The 17,367-nt window shown below is 43.9% G+C and overlaps 1 protein-coding gene across 4 annotated transcripts; it reads left to right on the top strand.

The window, feature by feature from the left end:
* The first annotated feature begins 2,108 nt into the window (after window positions 1-2,108).
* TMEM129 (transmembrane protein 129, E3 ubiquitin ligase) lies at window positions 2,109-16,417 on the top strand. 4 transcript variants are annotated; one of them, XM_075058009.1, is made up of 5 exons: window positions 2,109-2,383; window positions 3,114-3,588; window positions 6,017-6,176; window positions 6,890-7,010; window positions 12,087-16,417. In XM_075058009.1, exons 1-5 carry the CDS (start codon window positions 2,179-2,181, stop codon window positions 12,125-12,127), a joined length of 1,002 nt encoding a protein of 333 aa, XP_074914110.1. In that variant the 5' UTR covers window positions 2,109-2,178; the 3' UTR covers window positions 12,128-16,417. The 4 variants fall into 4 exon arrangements, with proteins under 4 accessions (XP_074914110.1, XP_074914030.1, XP_074914188.1 ...); XM_075057929.1 differs by lacking the exon at window positions 6,890-7,010 and having other exon boundaries at window positions 2,110-2,383; window positions 12,087-12,346; window positions 12,795-16,417; XM_075058087.1 differs by lacking the exon at window positions 6,890-7,010 and having other exon boundaries at window positions 2,110-2,383; window positions 3,222-3,588.
* The last annotated feature ends 950 nt before the right edge of the window (window positions 16,418-17,367 follow it).

The raw sequence follows: 17,367 nt of genomic DNA, 5'->3' as shown, positions 1-17,367 counted from the left end.
CGCCGGGCAGCGCCCCCTCCGCCGCCACCACAGGATTTCAAATTTCAACGGCAGCTCCGGCCCGCCAATGAGAAAGCGGCATTCGGAACGAGTCCGCCAATCAGAAAAGCGTCCTACGTGGTGGGGGCGGGGAGAGCCGCGACCCTTGGCCGATGAGCCCTCGCGGGAGCGCGTTCCCGCGCGAGGCGTGTTGGGAAGTGTAGTGCGCGGGGGCGCGCCATGGCGCCGCGCTGAGGTGAGCAAGCCTGGGCCCGGGGGCGGCCGGCAGCGAAGTCCTGCTTCAAATCCACGCTCGGGGAAGCGAATACCGGCTCTGGGGGGAAAAAAACTGGGTGTTTGGTGTTCTTCGGGAAGAGCCATGCGGAGTATCTGTGGTGTTATGGCTAGTCCCAGACCGGGCCCCACAGGACGTGGTTGGCTATGGGGGCAGAGAGTTGTGCCTGCAGATCCTGAGGTAAATAATTCCACCCTTTCGCATGAAGTGTTAGAAAAGCAGATTCTCAAAAGCCAAAGCCCTTTGCAGTGGAAGGGGTGAAGGAAGAGGGCAGGGAGAAAGCGCTGAAGGCCCATACGGATTTTTTCGGACCCCGGTGTACCTCCTGGGCATCCTCAGCCTCTCCGTCGCACTGCTTTGTGGCCAGGGGAAGGCCAGGCGGGCACTTGCCCGTTCATGCTGCTCTCTGCTACACACGCTCTGATTTCCACACAAAGCAAAATTGGGTGAGAATTTGAGATGTAGGCTCCAATATTCTGCTTGTAGGTGCCTGCTATGGAGGGATTGCATGTGGGGGCCTACACTGTCTTCGTAAAAGAGGTCAGATCCCCTGAGACTCAGTCCCATGATGAGTTTATGAAACACTGTTGATACCACTAGGACTCTTTAAAGGAAATGAAAGTTGCTGATATAGAAATTAATGCAGGATCAGCTCAGAAGCTGGAAAGCTTTTGGAAGGAGAAGGTCCACATTTAAATTTTGGTTCCCTTCTGAGGTCCATGTTTATAAATAAAGCCACGTGAACTTCCATCATCTTCAGTACTTTTGCACAACTGTCCCGTGTAGCTGCTAGAGTATTTTGCCTCTCTTCCCCCCTCACAACAGAAACCCATCCGTCCCCTCTAGCCCTAAAAACACCCACGACCTCTCAGTTACTCTGCATCAACAATCTTTTGAATAAAACCACCGAGAAATCCTGCTGCTTCACAGCCTCATTTTTATTATAGAACTTCACAGTCCATTCTGCAAATTATAAGTCTTTACTGTTGAGTCACGAGACAGCGACAATGAAATGATTGTTAAAGCAATAAACTTGCTAACAGTTGTGCCTTTCAGAAAGAAACAAGATGCCCATAATCCAAGCATAATTCTACTGTTGCAACTGTCTTACTCAAGAGTTGCTAAACCACCATGAATTCCCAGTCTCCATCAACAACAGTAACACATCAGCCATCTGCCAGTGTAAGAGTTCACATTCCGGGGGCGGCATTTCCTATTGACTTAGCTCCCCATCAGTAGCAGCTTGTAACATGGCATGTTGCTTTCTCTGCCATGCTTTTCCAATTATGCAACTTCCCCTTTCTGTGAAAGGGACAAATATGGCAGGTTATTACAGGGCGCAAGCAGGGATTTTGTTGCATTCTAAGAGAAATGGCGACTCTTGCAGCTATTAATTATTATTTGTACATTGGTAGTAACGAGAGACCCCAGTCAGGCCTTTCCCTTCACTGTGTTCGGGGTTGTACGAAGGTATCTTCAATAAGGCCTTTTAAGGTCTTGCGTCCCTGCCGTGATGATTCTCTGACGAAAACGCTCTGTAAAATACGCCAGGAAAAACAGAAGTTTTTTTCAGACCCTCCAGTAAAACAGGCCATTTGCCTACTTCAGAAGGACGCTGCCCTCCTCCACCAGAGCTCCTCTAAGGGCAGGAGGGGACGGAGGGGCTCCTCGCCTGAGCCTCACAGCCCCGTGTGTGTCCCCCCCGACCCCCGCTTCTCGCCCTCCGGGGCCGCGTTCCACGCCGCGCACCGCCGCGGCCGGCTCCGCCCCAGCGGAACCGCCGCCCCGGCAGCGTCCGGGCTCGGCGGCGGGAACTACCGCTCCCAGGGAGCCGCGGGGTCGGCGGCGGCCGGGGCCGGGGCTGGGGCGGCGGCGGGAACGGGCCGTGCCCGGCGGGGCGCAGCATGGAGAGCCCGGCGGTGACCTTCACGCTGGCCTACCTGGTGTTCGCCGTCTGCTTCGTCTTCCCTCCCGACGAGGTGCGCTCGGCGGGGCTGACGGTGCAGAGCCTGCTGGCCGCCTGGCTGGGCAGCGAGGACGCGGCCTTCGTGCAGTACCACCTGCGGCGCAGCACCGGCACGCTGCTGGCGCACTCCCTCCTGCCCCTGGGTGAGCCCCGGCCGGCGGCGGGCGAGGGGGCCCGGGGCGGAGTGGAGTGGAAGGTGGGGGGGGGGTGTCCCCCACGGGCGAATCGCCCCGGCGTGGGTTGGGGAGAAAGGCAGAGCCGCTGCCCCGGGGTGAGCCTGCGCTCGGGAACTTGTTGTGGCCGGCGTGACCCCCGGCCGGGTGGGAGCAAGGGGGTTCCTCACCGGTGGCGGGTGGGGGTTGCACCCTTACGTCTTGGAAATACAGTATTTTAGTATCGCTCGAGCTCCTTCGCAGCGTACGTCCTAAGCTTTGCAGCTCGTTGGCTGCATCGGAGTACATGCGATTGCGAAGGAATAGCGTTTTATTTAACTGGCCAATTCAAACCAGCTTTCCCTTAGCCATATAATTCCGCTAAAACCGAGCGGTACCTTACAGGTAGTTTTATTCAACCAGCAAATTCAAATCAGCTTCCTTTAGGTATATAATTCTGGTAAAAGTGGCATCTTACAGGTAGTTTTAGTTAACCAGCAAATTCACATTGGCTTCATTTAGTTATGTAATTCTGGTAAAGATCAGTGACAGGTGAGAATTTACCTCAGATTGCTTAGGACAAGGGGCTTGAATTTGAGTTGTCATCCAGAAGTACCATCGCTCTCCTGGAGGTGAGCTCACTGGTTAGATAACGATATGATTCAGGGGTATGTGTTTATGCGTGTCCTTAATTGCTTTCTGAAAGTCTTTTTCCTTGCAGGTTATTACCTTGGTATGTGCTTTGCTGCACCTGAAAAACATCTTTGTTTTTTCTACCTGGCTTCAAAAGGGTGGAAAACTTTCTTCTTCTTCGCTGTTCTCTTTCCAGCAGTCACCAGTGCCCTGGCATATTACTGGTCTCGGAAAGGTTGGAATAATCATCCGTTGGCGCGAACACTCGCTGTTCATGCTCTCCCGCAGTCGGGTTGGAGGGCAGTAGCTTCTTCCATCAATATGGAATTTAGGAGAATCGACAAATTTGCTACCGGGGCCCCAGGAGCGAGGGTGATTGTTACGGACACATGGGTGATTAAAGTGACCACCTACTGTTTACACGTTGCCCAGCAGCAGGACATTCATTTGACGGTCACGGACTCCAGACAGCATGAACTCACCCCAGACTCAAATATGCCTGTGCAGTTCCTCACCATCCGTGTTGCCAGTATTAATCCCTACGTGAAGGCATTTGATATCCGGTAAAACAACTACCCTGTTATGTTATATATATGCTATTTGATGGTGCTAATGGAGTGCTTTTTTGACAGATCTGAAGACTCCCTGGGTCTCATCCCTTCCTTTTTGCTCCCTGCCTGGTCTTCAGAGATGCTGTATGCACAGTTCTGCCATGCAGCGCAGTGAAGAAAGGTTGTTTAGAAAGACTCATACACCTACAGTGTTGAATGCCCAGTGGTTAAACACAGGGACTGCCCTGTTTGATCCATTCTTAGGAGGAGGATTGTGCTGGATGCAGAAAGAAGTAACTGGAAAAAGCTAGGTGAAAGACGGAGAACAGGAATGAAAGGGAGAATCTTTGGTCTTCCAAATTTTGGAGGAGAAATAGTTATTTGTCTAAAACTGGCTGTTGTTCACCCGTGACTTTTTTTTCGCCTCCTGCTCAAGGCTCATAATTTTGTCACTGCTCAGAGGAGTTCTTGCTGATCTACTGCAAGCTAACTTCCTTTAAAGCAAGAAAGTAATTTTGGTCCATTTCTGATTTATGTGTTCTCATAGCAGTAAATCATAGCGAATGTGCTGTGAACTGTTAGGGCTTGTTTTCCAAGGGCCCATGCTATTTTTTTCAGCAGTCACTCTGTGTAGCTAGGCAAAAGTACAAGTTCTACAGAAACCTGTAACACTGAGTAGAAGGGTGCTAAAGTCTTTGTTGTCATTGTGTCCTTAAAAGGAGCACACAAAGCCACCTTAGTGCTCCTAAAATTATATCTTTGAAAAGCCATTTGAGTGTCTGTTTGGTGTAAATTTGTATGTCAGCAGCATTTATTTACTAGGTAATTAAAAGTAGGCAGATCACCAGACTGGTTGGTGAGCAGAGGGGTCCTGGCAAGCATGAGGAAGGCATAGAGGTGATTGTGTTAGATACCCAGGTGAACAGAGCTCAGAACGAGAGGTTAGTTAAGGTAAGCATGACAGTCCTAAGAAAAAAGGAGACTTTTATAGACCTGTGAGAGTGGTGACCAAATAAGTATTAAACAACTAACGATTTTATTCTGTAAGTGCTTCAGTGCCAGAGTGATAAAGCTACATCCCCAGCTGAGAAAATCATGGCTTCTTTGACAGTTCCTTTTAGGGAAAAATAATCCAAACCCCAAAACTTTATTTTGTGGCTAAACTAAACAGCACCAAGAACAGTATTTAAAAGTTCTTATAAGAAGATGTGTCAGAAATAGCAAATCTCTGCTAGAACACAGTCATACAGCATTTAAGAAAAGTGCCATAGGAAAAAAATTGCCTATTAAGGTTATTGGATCGTTGTACACATCCAGAATCAGAATTAGATACAGTGGGATGTTTCTGGAAGAAAAATGCTTTTGTGCAGGCAGGCCACATTTCTCTGTGTGTTCGGTGTGAATTTTTCCTCTGGGTAGAAAGGTCTCTGTTATTTGCACAGATAGCATCTGTTAACAAACAACGTTATCCTATAGTAGTTAAAACAATGGAGACCGCTGGGAGCTAAAGCTAAGCCAGCGTTGCATTGTACTGGGCTCCGGAACTCAGCGAGTGGTAGGAAGAATGAGGAATTTCAGGGCGATGTTCCCAGGGCTTCTCCATGAAAGCTGTTTAATGAGTGGAAACATCGAGCCGGGGAGTTCTGAATCTACAGTTCAGAACTGTTGCATTAAAAAGGGGTAACAACAGTAACGTGTCACTACAGGATCTGCACAAGGTCTCATGTGCCTGCCACTTGAGGTCTCTGGGTCTCCCTTAGACTTAGTTCAGCAGAAGCAACCTAGTGTGAAACGCAGTGTGTTACAGCCTTAAATCAAAGTGTAAGTCACATTCAGCAGCTGTTAGTAACCGTTGTGAAATTTCAGGTTTTATCTAAAATTGTATCATAAAAATCACAGACACTGATACTGATTGACAGTCTTCTGATACTTATACGTACTTATATATACATATATCACCTTGTGATATATGCCACATGATACAACTCTCAATTCCTGTCCTCAGGAGTTTATAAACTAGAATTTAGATATGGTCTAAGTAAATAGGCATTAAAAAGGTGGACAGAAATTGTGCAGGCAGTACTTAACAGTAAATGCATGATTTATGTACCTGTATGGATTTTGTTCATGCTGATAACTTCAAAAACCTTCCTTTATTTTTGTATGATGTTTTAGCTAACCTCTGGAACATGCTGTCAGCAATCTGACACAGATAGGAAGGATGACAGCATGTTCTGTTGTCTAAGTTGTGTCAAAACCAAAACCAACTAAACAGGAAAAGAAAACAAAATGCTCACTGTGTATTTAATCTGACTAGTATGTGCCAACCTAAATGGCTTTTCTGTGGATTCATTTCTCCGATGTTAACCTCTGAAATGTACTGTCAAGGTATTTGAATGGATAATCATGGTAACATTTAGTTCCACCTTTTCTTCTTCAGGTTGAACTCCACAGAGTATGGAGAGCTCCGAGAAAAGCTCCGTGCTCCCATCAGCAATGCAGCTAATGTTGTAATCCATCAAAGCCTTAGTGATTTATTTCTAGAAACCTTTACATCTCTGGTGGAAATTAACCAGACGTATCCTGTTCCAAGCACTCAGGTGAGACTTTCTATCCATGTGAGACTGTAATAATTATCCTTTTCAATATAGGTGAGCATGTGATTACTGCGTAATTGATAACTGCTTCCTTAGGGCTGTCGCAAGTGAATTATTAAGAGAAGTCATTGTTGTGGGGTTAACCGAATGGTTTTATTAAACACTGATTAGAAGATAATTAAATGATAATTATTAAACAGTAATTAAGCAGTAATCAAATGGTAATTAAATGGTTTGATTACTGCTGTCAAACACTCTACTACTTACTGCACTTCTAATAATTAAGCTAGCTTGTATACAATATGCTTCCCTAACAGTCTTCCTCTTTTGGGTCTTTTTATCCTATTTTTCCTTTTAGGTGGAGCTTGAGTGGCTCATACAGTCATACATACCTTACTTTGATTGGTATAAAGTTATCTCACTTTGCTTTTAAAGGTATATGCTAGAAAAAATTCAGAGCACATGCTCTGCGGGGGGTGGTCGCACCTTGGAGGTGGGTAACTTTGGGGATGGAGGTGTGTTTTGGTATTATAATGATATTATAATGAGCAAAGTTCACCCAAAGGACATGGTGTTGCCTGTCAGTACCCCAGAACTGGGCACATGTGATATAAATCAGAAGTAAGGCATTAGGTTGACAGAACCCCCATTATTTTACCTCCTTGCTTCAGTGGATTCAATGCGGGAACCAACCATTCCTGTTCTTTTCATTCCAGTTCCCTATCCCTGCAATCACAGAGCCTGGACACGCTGTCTCCACTCCGCTCCACCCTCCGTGTTACTTTTCAGAGTCAGCATGCCACACTCCCCTGGTGTTGCTAACATCTAAAGTTGCAGGTTATGTTGCTTAGAGAATTACCATGGAGCTGATTCTTTACATGTCCACTGCATTCCACCCTGGAGGTTCACCTTCCCTTGAAGGGGGGAGTGTCATATCGATGTCACCTCCAGAAATCATTCCACAGGAGATCAGGCTTTTGTGATGGACTTAACTGTTAGATCTGAGAGTAAACCATCATCGCTTGCTGATGCAGCAACTGAGAAAGTTAGGAAATATCAACATCTTAAGGAGCAAGTCCAGGAGGTGACAATTGCCAGTTATAGAAAATTCACTGGATTTCCTGGATGGTCACATCCAGAGGGTAGTGGTCAATGGCTGAATGTCCTGATGGAGATCAGTGACAAGTGTTGTCCCTCAGGGGTCTGTATTGGGACCAGTACTGTTTAATATCTTCATCAGTCACATAGACAGTGGGATCAAGTGTACCCTCAGGAAATTTCCAGATGACACCAAGCTGAGTAGTGCAGTTAGCACACCTGAGGGATGGGATGCCATCCAGAGGGACCTGGACAAGCTCAAGAAGTGGGCTCATGTGAACCTCATGAGGTTCAACAAGACCAAGTGCAAGGTCCTGCACATGGGTCGGGTCAACCCCTGGCATCAATACAGGCTGGGGGATGAAGGGATTGAGAGTAGCCCTACAGAGAAGGACTTGGGGGGTACTGGTGGATGAAAAGCTTGACACGAGCTGGCAATGGGTGTGCTCGCAGCCCAGAAGGCCAACCCTATCCTGGGCTGTATGAAAAGAAGCATGGCCAGCCAGTTGAAGGAGGTGATTCTCCCCCTCTGCTCTGCTCTGGTGAGACCCCACCTGCAGTACTGCGTCCAGCTCTGGGGTCCCCAGCACAGGAAAGTCATGGACCCGTTGGAGCAAGTCCAGAGGAGGGACACGAAGATGGTCAGAGGCCTTGAGCACCTCTCCTACGAGGAAAGGCTGAGAGAGTTGGGGTTGTTCAGCCTGGAGAAGAGAAGGCTCTGGGGAGACATTATTGCAGTCTTTCAATACTTGAAGGGGTCTTGTAAGAAAGATAGGGACAGACTTTTTATCAGGGCCTGTAGCAATAAGACAAGGGTAATGGTTTTAAACTGAAACAGGGTAGATTTAGACTAGATATAAAGAAGTTTTTTACAATGAGGGTGGCGAAACACTGGAACAGGTTGCCCAGAGAGGCAGTAGATGCCCCATCCCTGGAAATATTCAAGGTCAGGTTGGATGGGGCTCTGAGCAGGCTGATCTAGTTGAAGATGTCTCTGTTCATTGCAGGGGGGTTGGACTAGATGACCTTTAAAGGTCCCTTCCAACCCAAACCATTCTGTGATTCTATGATTCCTATAGGTGCATGAGGGAAGTGATATGAGGGCAATTACAGACTGCTAGCAGAATTAGAACTCTGAAGTTCCTGGAAAGAGAAGGTTGTCCATTTTCTTTCAAATTGGACTTTATTTATGTCTGGGTATCGTACATGTATTCACAAGCCAAGCAAGAACTATTGTAAAATCTTAATTGACTGGAAATGAAATTATTTTTTCCTTTTTTTCTAACACAGAAGGCAGACCCCAATGAGGAGTGAAGGAGAGAGGTGGTAGAGGTCTGATAGTATGGAGGGATGAAAAGGGACTCAGTATCATGATGCGTCATCTTTACCACAGATACCAATTACCGGCCTTGCCTAGGGGGACAGGCCACCTCTACTTAACCTAGAAAAGGAACATGTATAAATTACATATGTTTGATAAATAGCTAGGATGTATCCACCTAGCGCTAATATAATGTTTATCTCCACTGAGCTACAGCGGGTGAATGCTTATAGCCCTGAGGAAGTCTATTAAAGGTAAATTGTATCCCACCCTAGGTAAAAGCAAATTTTCTTTTCTCCTCCTCCTGCAACGGCACCATTAAAAACCATATCTTTTACATCTAGTACCACCATCCAGGGGTGATAGGCAGCCTGGAGGGTTGCCGTGCAAGGGGCAGTGTTTGCATTTAACTTTCTATCGTCTGTAGTTAGGCGCCACCTCCCGTCTGGTTTTTTAACTGGCCACACTGGGGAACTACATGGGGAATGCGTTCGGGAGATAATGTGTCTTTTTTCTAGGTCACCTGTGACCTCCGCAGTACCTGTCCAGGCATCGGCAGAGCTAGGATACCGAGGGAAGTTATTTTTGGGTCAGGCACCATGGGTGTAGCTCACAGTAAGCAAACTGTGCCAGTTCACTGACGCCCACAGGTTGCTGTTAATTTTCACTCAGCTAACCAAGGACACTGGGCAGTGAAAAGACCAACACTACTGTCTGGCAATTTGCAAACTCGTTCTTGTAATGCATCAAAGCCTAACACATTTTGTTTCCCTGAAACTACTGCTAATTGGTGCCTTGATACCCTTTTCTGCCCTGGCAATAACAAGTTTACTGTAGCTATGGGGCATGTTTTACTTTTTCTGGTAAATCCTGTTATTTTATCCCCCCATTGACGGGGCTTAATATAAGTTCTTTGGGCATCCAAGCTTGAGATTATTGACATTTGAGCTTCTGTGTCAATTAAGAAATTTACTGTCTTTGGGGGCCGATTGGGAAAGAAATGTGAGGGCTGTCTGTGTTATCCCATTGATAAGTTTCAATCCTCCAGACAGGCAGCCCAAGTTGCCATCCAGCACTTAGCTTTTTTTTGGTTTCAAGGTTTGCAATTCCTCCTTAAGAGGTCTAAAAGGGTAAGGGATCTCTCGACCTCGAGGAGTGACCTTGAGAGGCGTCCTACCCAAGGGGAGATCACCGCCATGCAGCCCGCTGCTGTACAGGAGAGCTCGGGGGGCTATGGACATTTATAGTGTAAAATGACTGACTCGTAGTCAAACTCCCCTTTGGTGAAGGTGTGCAGCTGTAGCAGTTTTAGTTTCATGTAGTTCCAGCTCGGGCTGGCACCGTTAGGTCCTGATAAGACATGGCCTAGGTTCCATAACGTCCTGAGGAGATACAGCCTAGCACAGTTTCTCAAGGTCTGCACAGCAGGGCTGACTCCAGTCAGGCCTCCTCCTTGGTGATGCCTGAACCAAAGTGCTGTTCACTCAGTCAGAGTGGGTGCATCCGTCACAAGGGCTCACCTTCTATTTCTGTAGATATGTAATAAATGTGGTTCTGGCTGCTGCTTCTGTTCCTTCTATAAGGAGATGAACTGCATTGTGAGCATTATATTTTTGAGACAGGAGAAACAGCATAGTGGAAGAAAGTCCCCTATTATAATTTCCATAAAAAATTTTACTTGAAAACATTCGGAAATTCTGAGGTTACATTTCCAGAAAGCTTATGAGGAGCTAGAATCACAGCTGTTGTTACTGTTCTTTAGGCAGTTTGCTCTATTACAGCTTGCTTTTCTAGACAGCCAGGTTTTGCTGGATCTTCTGCTGAAATAAATTAATGATTCTAATTGGGGCTTTCTTTAATTGTAAATAACACCATAGAGTCCTACCTCCAGTAATATTTGTGAAGACCTGTTCATTATTATACTTGTGCATCAATCAGAAGTGTGACTAGAGCACTGTTCACTGTACCAGAGGTAACTAATTAAACTAGTTCTGGTGACCTTGCAGTGAGGCTGTGACAGATGTTCCAGCTCATGGTGTGAGCACTTGGTATCTTTGGTAGTGTCATGCAGCTTGTATGGTGTCTTCACTGTATGGTTACATGAACTAGCTAAAATAAAACTGGATCAGATATGTCTGCACATAATGTGGTTGTGCGTTCTGATTGCAGTGCCAGCATATAATGAAAAGAGATGTTCAAAATAAAGAGAAGATATGATTCATTTGAGAGAGTTGCTTTCTTGCAGGGCTCTTAATTTGCGACACATTTACGTGTCAGCTGAGCTACGGAACTTTGGTTTGGCATTGAGTGATAAATAACATTAGAAATTATGATATGGACATTAAAAAATACAAAATCGGATTTTTCCTTATTCTGAAGCTCCATGAATAAGTTGAAAAAGTTAGTTAACTTTTCTATGCTAGAGTTTTTCCTGCCTAAAACCTAAGATAAGCCCTAATTTCACAAGTTGATAAAGCTTCTGAAAGAAGCAGTCCTACTTCCTGCACACTCCTTGTCCCCATGTTGACACAAGACTTTGTCTGCGGTGAACCTGGTTGGGGGAAATGATGGAGGTGAAAAGAGGCAGGGAACGATGACTAGTTTTCATCTGGATCCGCTCCACAGTCAAGCTGCCAGTGTAGTTGAACAGGCACTGGAGGTGGGAGCTAGAAACCGTGAAGCAGAGCTGCTTTTTGTTACACCAGTAGCAGTACGAGTAGGATTCAGGTCTCCATGCCTGTTCAGTGTGCTGTCCTTTGAACTTTGTCAAGCTCTTGGACAGCTTTGGCTGGAAGACACATGAGAAATGCTAATTATTGTTTATTAATTGTAAAACACTTCATAGCAAGATGATCTCCCTATATGCAACTGCAAGTTCACGTGGCATAACTAATGGTGGGGAAATATCAATTATTCCAATATTATCCAAGAAAAATAAAGTAAATTTCCGGTCCTTCAAGATGAGTGCCTACTGTGTTCAGTAGAGCCCTGATTTCCTCTGTTATTTATGTCTCTTACTTACAAAGATGGAGATGGGAACAGCCATTTGCTCTAATAAGTGGTAAGAACTGTTAGCTTTGCTTATTTTTCTTACTTTATATCGGCATGTTTTTTCAAAAATAGTATGTCTGAACAATAAAGATGGCTTCTTGCTTACCTTGCTCTGGCCGCTGTGCTCTGGAAACAGGTGGAGCTTTTCAGAGAGAAAGAATGTTTATTTTCAGTCATTTTTGTTTAATCAGTGTGGTGCAGCAGTTCTGGGGTTTCTGTTTAAAGTGATACTTTGTTCTCATTCTTTAGAGGGTGTTCTAATAAAACAGGGCTCTGGAGGTTGAAACCATTTGGTATCTTCTGGTGGGGCAGTTCTGCCTTGAGGCTCTGCCCAACTCAGGTACCTGCTACGCTTGTGCGCAGATAATTTTCTAAAAGCCTTTGAAGAGCAATAACGAAAGCCATTCTGTGCCATTCATAATTTTGACGTTTTCCTTCTTTAGGAGCTGGAGCCATGCATAGGATGTATGCAGACTATCGCTAACATCAAGCTCATCAAGAACTGCCAGGAGCCAAACGAAGGGGAATGCCAGCAATGCTACTGTCGTCCCATGTGGTGCCTCACCTGTATGGGCAAATGGTTTGCCAGCCGACAAGATCAGCAGCACCCAGAGACCTGGCTGTCGAGCCAAGTGCCTTGTCCGACTTGCCGAGCCAAATTTTGCATTTTAGATGTTTGCATAATACGATGAATAATACTTGGGTATGTTTTAACTTTTTAAATTTGAATGTATTTCATAGTGGGTTTGGTTAAAAGGCCTCTTAGATTTGTTTCTGAGACTTCATGTTCTACAGGGGTGCAAACTCCAAAGCTTTCTTTTACAGTGTTGAAAACAGATGTAAATCTTTTCAGTTCCTCTCCACTTTTACCTGTGTCTTTGTTTTTTATTCACCAGATGTCAGTACCTGAAATTTTTTTTTTTTAACCCATATTTTGCTTTCTTGTGTCTTGGATGGAATAAGGGTATCCCTCTATATTTGCGGTACTATTCTCTTTTCAAGTATTAACGTAGGTTAAATTCTTTAAATTTTTAAATTTAACTTGGGTTTTGATTCTTTAGTAAAGGGCTGAGAAAATTATTTTGGTTAAACTTCATTGATACTTTTGTTCTTCCTTAATGCATTTGTAAAGTTCTTATTAATCTTTGCAGGTGTTCACCAAACAAGTATCCCAGATGCGTTCCTTCTGCTGGTCCCCTCCACTTATAAAGGGATTGGTTTCTGTAGGCTAAGGAATTTAATCCCTGAAGATGTACAACTCCCATAGGGACCTTTTATTCCATTAATCTGCCTTTAGCTTATTTTTTGATGGATGTATTTATTTCAAACAACAGAAGGATTCAGAAACATACTCCATTTACCTACACTGCTAATGCTATGCATCATTAAATCTGTTGGTTTCCAGGAGCTACACTGCTTAGGGTTTCAATGCTCTGTAGGTGATGGACTTTTTTTTATCCATTTGAAGGGAGTGCAGCAAACATCTGAACTGTCTAAATACTCTGACAGAATGCACAACTATTTGAAGCCTGTAAGTTTTTTCTGAGGAGTAACCTTTGCCCTGAAAGAGATGCCAAGATGGCAGAAGGTTTAAGTTGCCATGCTAGATGCCTAAAGAATGACCTTCATTAACAGAAGTTTTTCAGGCTTGCAATTCAAAAACTGATCATAAGCAGTAGTTGCTGTTTTAATATTCATAGGGTACCGAGGCACACTTCTTGATCTGATCTGCATTAGAATAATTTGTAAATTAAAATCAAAGCATTTTCCATACATTTAAGAGAGCCCTACTCCTACACCTGAATGCAATGCTTAGTGTTCTAGCTGTCCATCACACCCTTCAATGAACAATTACTTGGCACAGTGCTTGGTGGAAAGCCTCAAGCTGGTGGAGAATGTGTGAGTTCTTACACTGACCTGTGCATTGCAGGGGCTGAGATGCAGGTATTTGCTTGCTTGGGTCGTCCATCTTAGAGGGGTAGTAATCTCAGGCAGACAGGTGGGTCAAATAGTGAAAGGAATAATTTAATGCTTTGGTGTAGGAGTTTGATCTTACCAGTAAATCACTAGCATAGATGGCATGCCAGTGATTACATGAAAACATCTTGATTACCATGACAGGTAACTGCTCTGAGCAGGAATAGGTGGCAGAATGTTAAAAACGGTACAAGTACTGTAAGCACAACCATGAAAGATTTCATTAGAGTCTCAGCCTAGCTACGGTTGCATGGTGAATGCACTGAATTGCGCTTAGAGCCAGTCAGCCAGGAAATGGTTATGAATGTGGCTGCAAGCCGTATTTTGGAGAGGGATAAGAAATTGAGAAGAGATTTGACAGCATCATTTGAGAACTAACATATATGTTATATTGTTGGTGTTGTTGGGGGGTTTTTGTTGTTTTTTTTTAATAATATGCACTTATAAAAGTCCAAACTTTGGGTTCAAGGACACTAGTTGCTTGAGGATATCTCAGTTGTTACTTATACAACATCTACTATGCAATTATCTATACTACCTATTAATAAGGGTGATTTTTCTGGTTTTCATTACCTGTTGCTTTGTACTGCATAGAGTGAAAATTTGACACAGAGAATGGTGGTATGGATTTGTCTCTCTTTCCCGAAGAGATCTTAAGTGGCATGCCCCTCTTCATCTGCATAGGATTAAATTGAATTCCTGAGTTTCAGACAGATTTGTTGACAAGTCTGAAAATTAATAAAAAATCAAGGAGCTGATCAGTGATTGAATTTTAAATATTTTCCAGTACTTCTGTTGGAAGTCTGAAATGGTCTCTGCAGGATTTTTTAACCTTTGGAAGATTCTTACAGGGTTGGGTGGTGTCATCTGACATGCACCTCCTCACAACACAGCAGCCTTTACAAATAAGCATTTTGTACCATTTACTTCTGGAAAGTTTACATAATGTGGCACAGATATACGGGATGTGGTCTTTGAAATAGTTGCAGAAGAGAGGGTAGGATTTTGGAGTTGTGGTTTTGCCACTGATAGGCATTCAATTCCTACAGCTCTTTTCCTGTTTGGAATAAAAATATTTATTGTACAGATGTGTGAAGTTAAAATCATAAAGGCCTCAAGAATCTTAGATACATGTAGTTGCAGATGGTTTTATAAAAGAAAAACAGGTCAGTTGCCAATAGTATCTCATGTAATAAGAGCTTTAGTCTCTTACTTGCTTGTGCAGTGGAGTTGTTTTTTATAGAAATCTACTTTGAATTGATTGGAAGTTTTCGTTTTCGAGGAACTTTGCTTTTATTCATCTCACTTCTTTTGCCAATATAACAGTATGACAAAGTAACAGTCATAAATGTATAATACTCTTGCATCTTTTAATTGTAGTGCTCTGTTCACAGAAGTGCCTCGTAGAAAACTTAGTAATAATTACCAAAATAAAATTATGATTTATGTTAGCAATAGTGCCTGGCTTAAATTCCTTAAAACAAGCATTTTTTTCCAAGTTTAAATTCTAAGAGTAATCTGGCATGCCTCCAAAGTTTGTAAGTTTCTTAAAGGCTGTGTTAGAGAACCAACTTGTTAAAAATCCATGAGACATATTCTTCTTAGAGACAGTAGAAGGAGAAACCATGATGTCTCCCTGCACAGTCATGGGATATCTTATTTGTCTTGAATAAAGCACTGAACATGAAAATAATAGAGCACAAAAATAGGCATTTGTCTTTGTGATAGCTTCGGGTCATTAACCGAAGAACCACATGCACGTATAGGGCTGTTCTAGAGAAGATCTCTCTCTGCAGTAAAAAGAAATACATTGCCTCCCACCCAATCTTGATACATTTCTTTAACATAAGGATAGTGTTTAGAATTGGTCTTTTTACAGCACTTTTCTAAGAAAAAAATGAACCAAGTAATATGATGGGCTAAAATACTTATTTAAAGAATTTTCTTGAATTATTAGTGATTTAGTGTTGCTTTTTCAGCTGTGCGTATGCTTTTCCACATCACTGACTTGTGGGTGGGCAATGTTAGTAATCTGAAGTACGTTATATAAATGTAATGTCATTACAATAAGACAATCTATATGTGGGTGCACAGTGTCAGTATAAATACCCCATATGTGTGTATACATGTGTAGCCCCAGTTTCCCTATGTGCTGCAGCTGAACAGGTGTCTCTGAAAACATGGGCTGCGGCTGTATTATTTACGTCCACAGTTGTGTTATTTCTGTAATTCCAGCATTCCGGAAAATACTGGCAAAATATGTTATCTGTTGATTTTTTAGGTTAACATAGTTTGCTAACCCAAAAAAGGCACTTTGTCCAAGCAGGATATATTTTGAATCCATGATATGAATGCAGTTGCTTACCATGAGGCTTGCCATAACTTGAAAACAAAATACCAGGTTATGATGTGATCTCTTCAGTATGAGTATTTTTGTTGTGTTGAAACTTGGTAGACTGCAGCTATGTACCACTCCAGTCAGGCTAAACCTCAGTAAGACATAACTGACTAAAGTTGTGGGTGCCATTTCTTAAGAAATGTTGACTTTGAGATATTTAAGGAGCTGAGATACAAATATTCAAGCTTTTACATGCATTACAAGACATTTTCTTCCAAAGATATACCACAGGATTTGTTATTTGTGGTTGTTTGTTGTTTGTTTTTTTTTACCTAGATAGTTTACCTATTTTAAAATGGGCAATATTACTTGGATAGCCTTTAAGGAAAAGGCTTAATGAATACATGTAGTTAATCTTAGAACTCTCTGAAGAGCTGAATAAAAATACAATTGATTTTATGTAAGACTGTCCTGGTTTTCATTTTAAAGTTATGCTTACCAGCTAAAACTTCACATGGGTGGAAATCAGTCTGACTTACCTGTATATGTCTTAGCTGAGAACATGTGAATACAAAGAGGGCTTAAATTCTCCTGAAGGTGCACCTGATAGTTCATTCTTTGATGAATTTTCCTGCTATAACCTGAAGGCAGCGGGTTGCGTAAATGAAAGAAGGTAAAATCTACGTATGTATCTCAGGAAAAAAAAAACACAATACTTTCCATAAATAGCAGGGGGGAAGGAGTGACACTGGATGTCATGAAATCAGCAGGGGTGGTGACTAGAAATTCATCTTTCCAGGGGAGCACTGGCATATAGCAATGATGTGTCCTGTATAAAACAATTTTTTTTTTTATTGTGGCATTGTGTATGTTAACAAGCGCAGGCGATAGAAGAATGTAGTTCATTGCATTCATGGTATGAAACGTGGGATGCTTTTCTTTCCCTTTGCTGAGCCCATTTAGCTCATGACAGCGAGCAGAAGACTAACTTGCCCAAAACTGAATCCTTGGCTCATGAGTGAGACAACGCACTGATGTCGGAGCTGGGGTTTCGACAGATTAGCGAGCGGAGCGGGCCTGGGGGTCCAAGCCGCCCTGTGTGGGGGCAAGGGACGGGCTGTGAGGAAGACGGTGCCCTTGGCGTGAGGGAAGCTGCGCCCCGCCGCCTCATCACAGGAGCGTGGGCTGCAGGACGCGACGCCTTCCTCCTGCCCTCCCTCTGTAAAACCTGGTCGGCTTTTTGGCAGGAACAACTCATTTTTCCCTCCAGCCTCAGCAACGCTTTAACCCCAGGGCCCTCACCCCGCTCTGCACCCTGACGCCACCCAAAGGGCGCTTGTGCGCATGCGCAGCGGCACCCCCCCCTCCGCGCAGCCCGCCCGGCAGGACTGCTGCGCATGCGCGCTGCC

Source organism: Buteo buteo, chromosome 1 (assembly GCF_964188355.1).
Source record: "Buteo buteo chromosome 1, bButBut1.hap1.1, whole genome shotgun sequence".
NCBI lineage: Eukaryota > Metazoa > Chordata > Aves > Accipitriformes > Accipitridae > Buteo > Buteo buteo.
Note: the sequence above shows the minus strand (reverse complement) of the source record. Positions and strands in the feature narration are given on the sequence as shown.

What these genes read in the sequence shown, in the direction of transcription:
- TMEM129 (XM_075057929.1), top strand. Translation starts at nt 2,179, where the DNA reads ATGGAGAGCCCGGCGGTGACCTTCACGCTGGCCTACCTGGTGTTCGCC. An exon ending in GCACTCCCTCCTGCCCCTGG is followed by an intron (nt 2,384 to 3,113) that starts GTGAGCCCCGGC and finishes TTTTCCTTGCAG; the next exon opens with GTTATTACCTTGGTATGTGC. An exon ending in ATCCTGTTCCAAGCACTCAG is followed by an intron (nt 6,177 to 12,086) that starts GTGAGACTTTCT and finishes TTCCTTCTTTAG; the next exon opens with GAGCTGGAGCCATGCATAGG.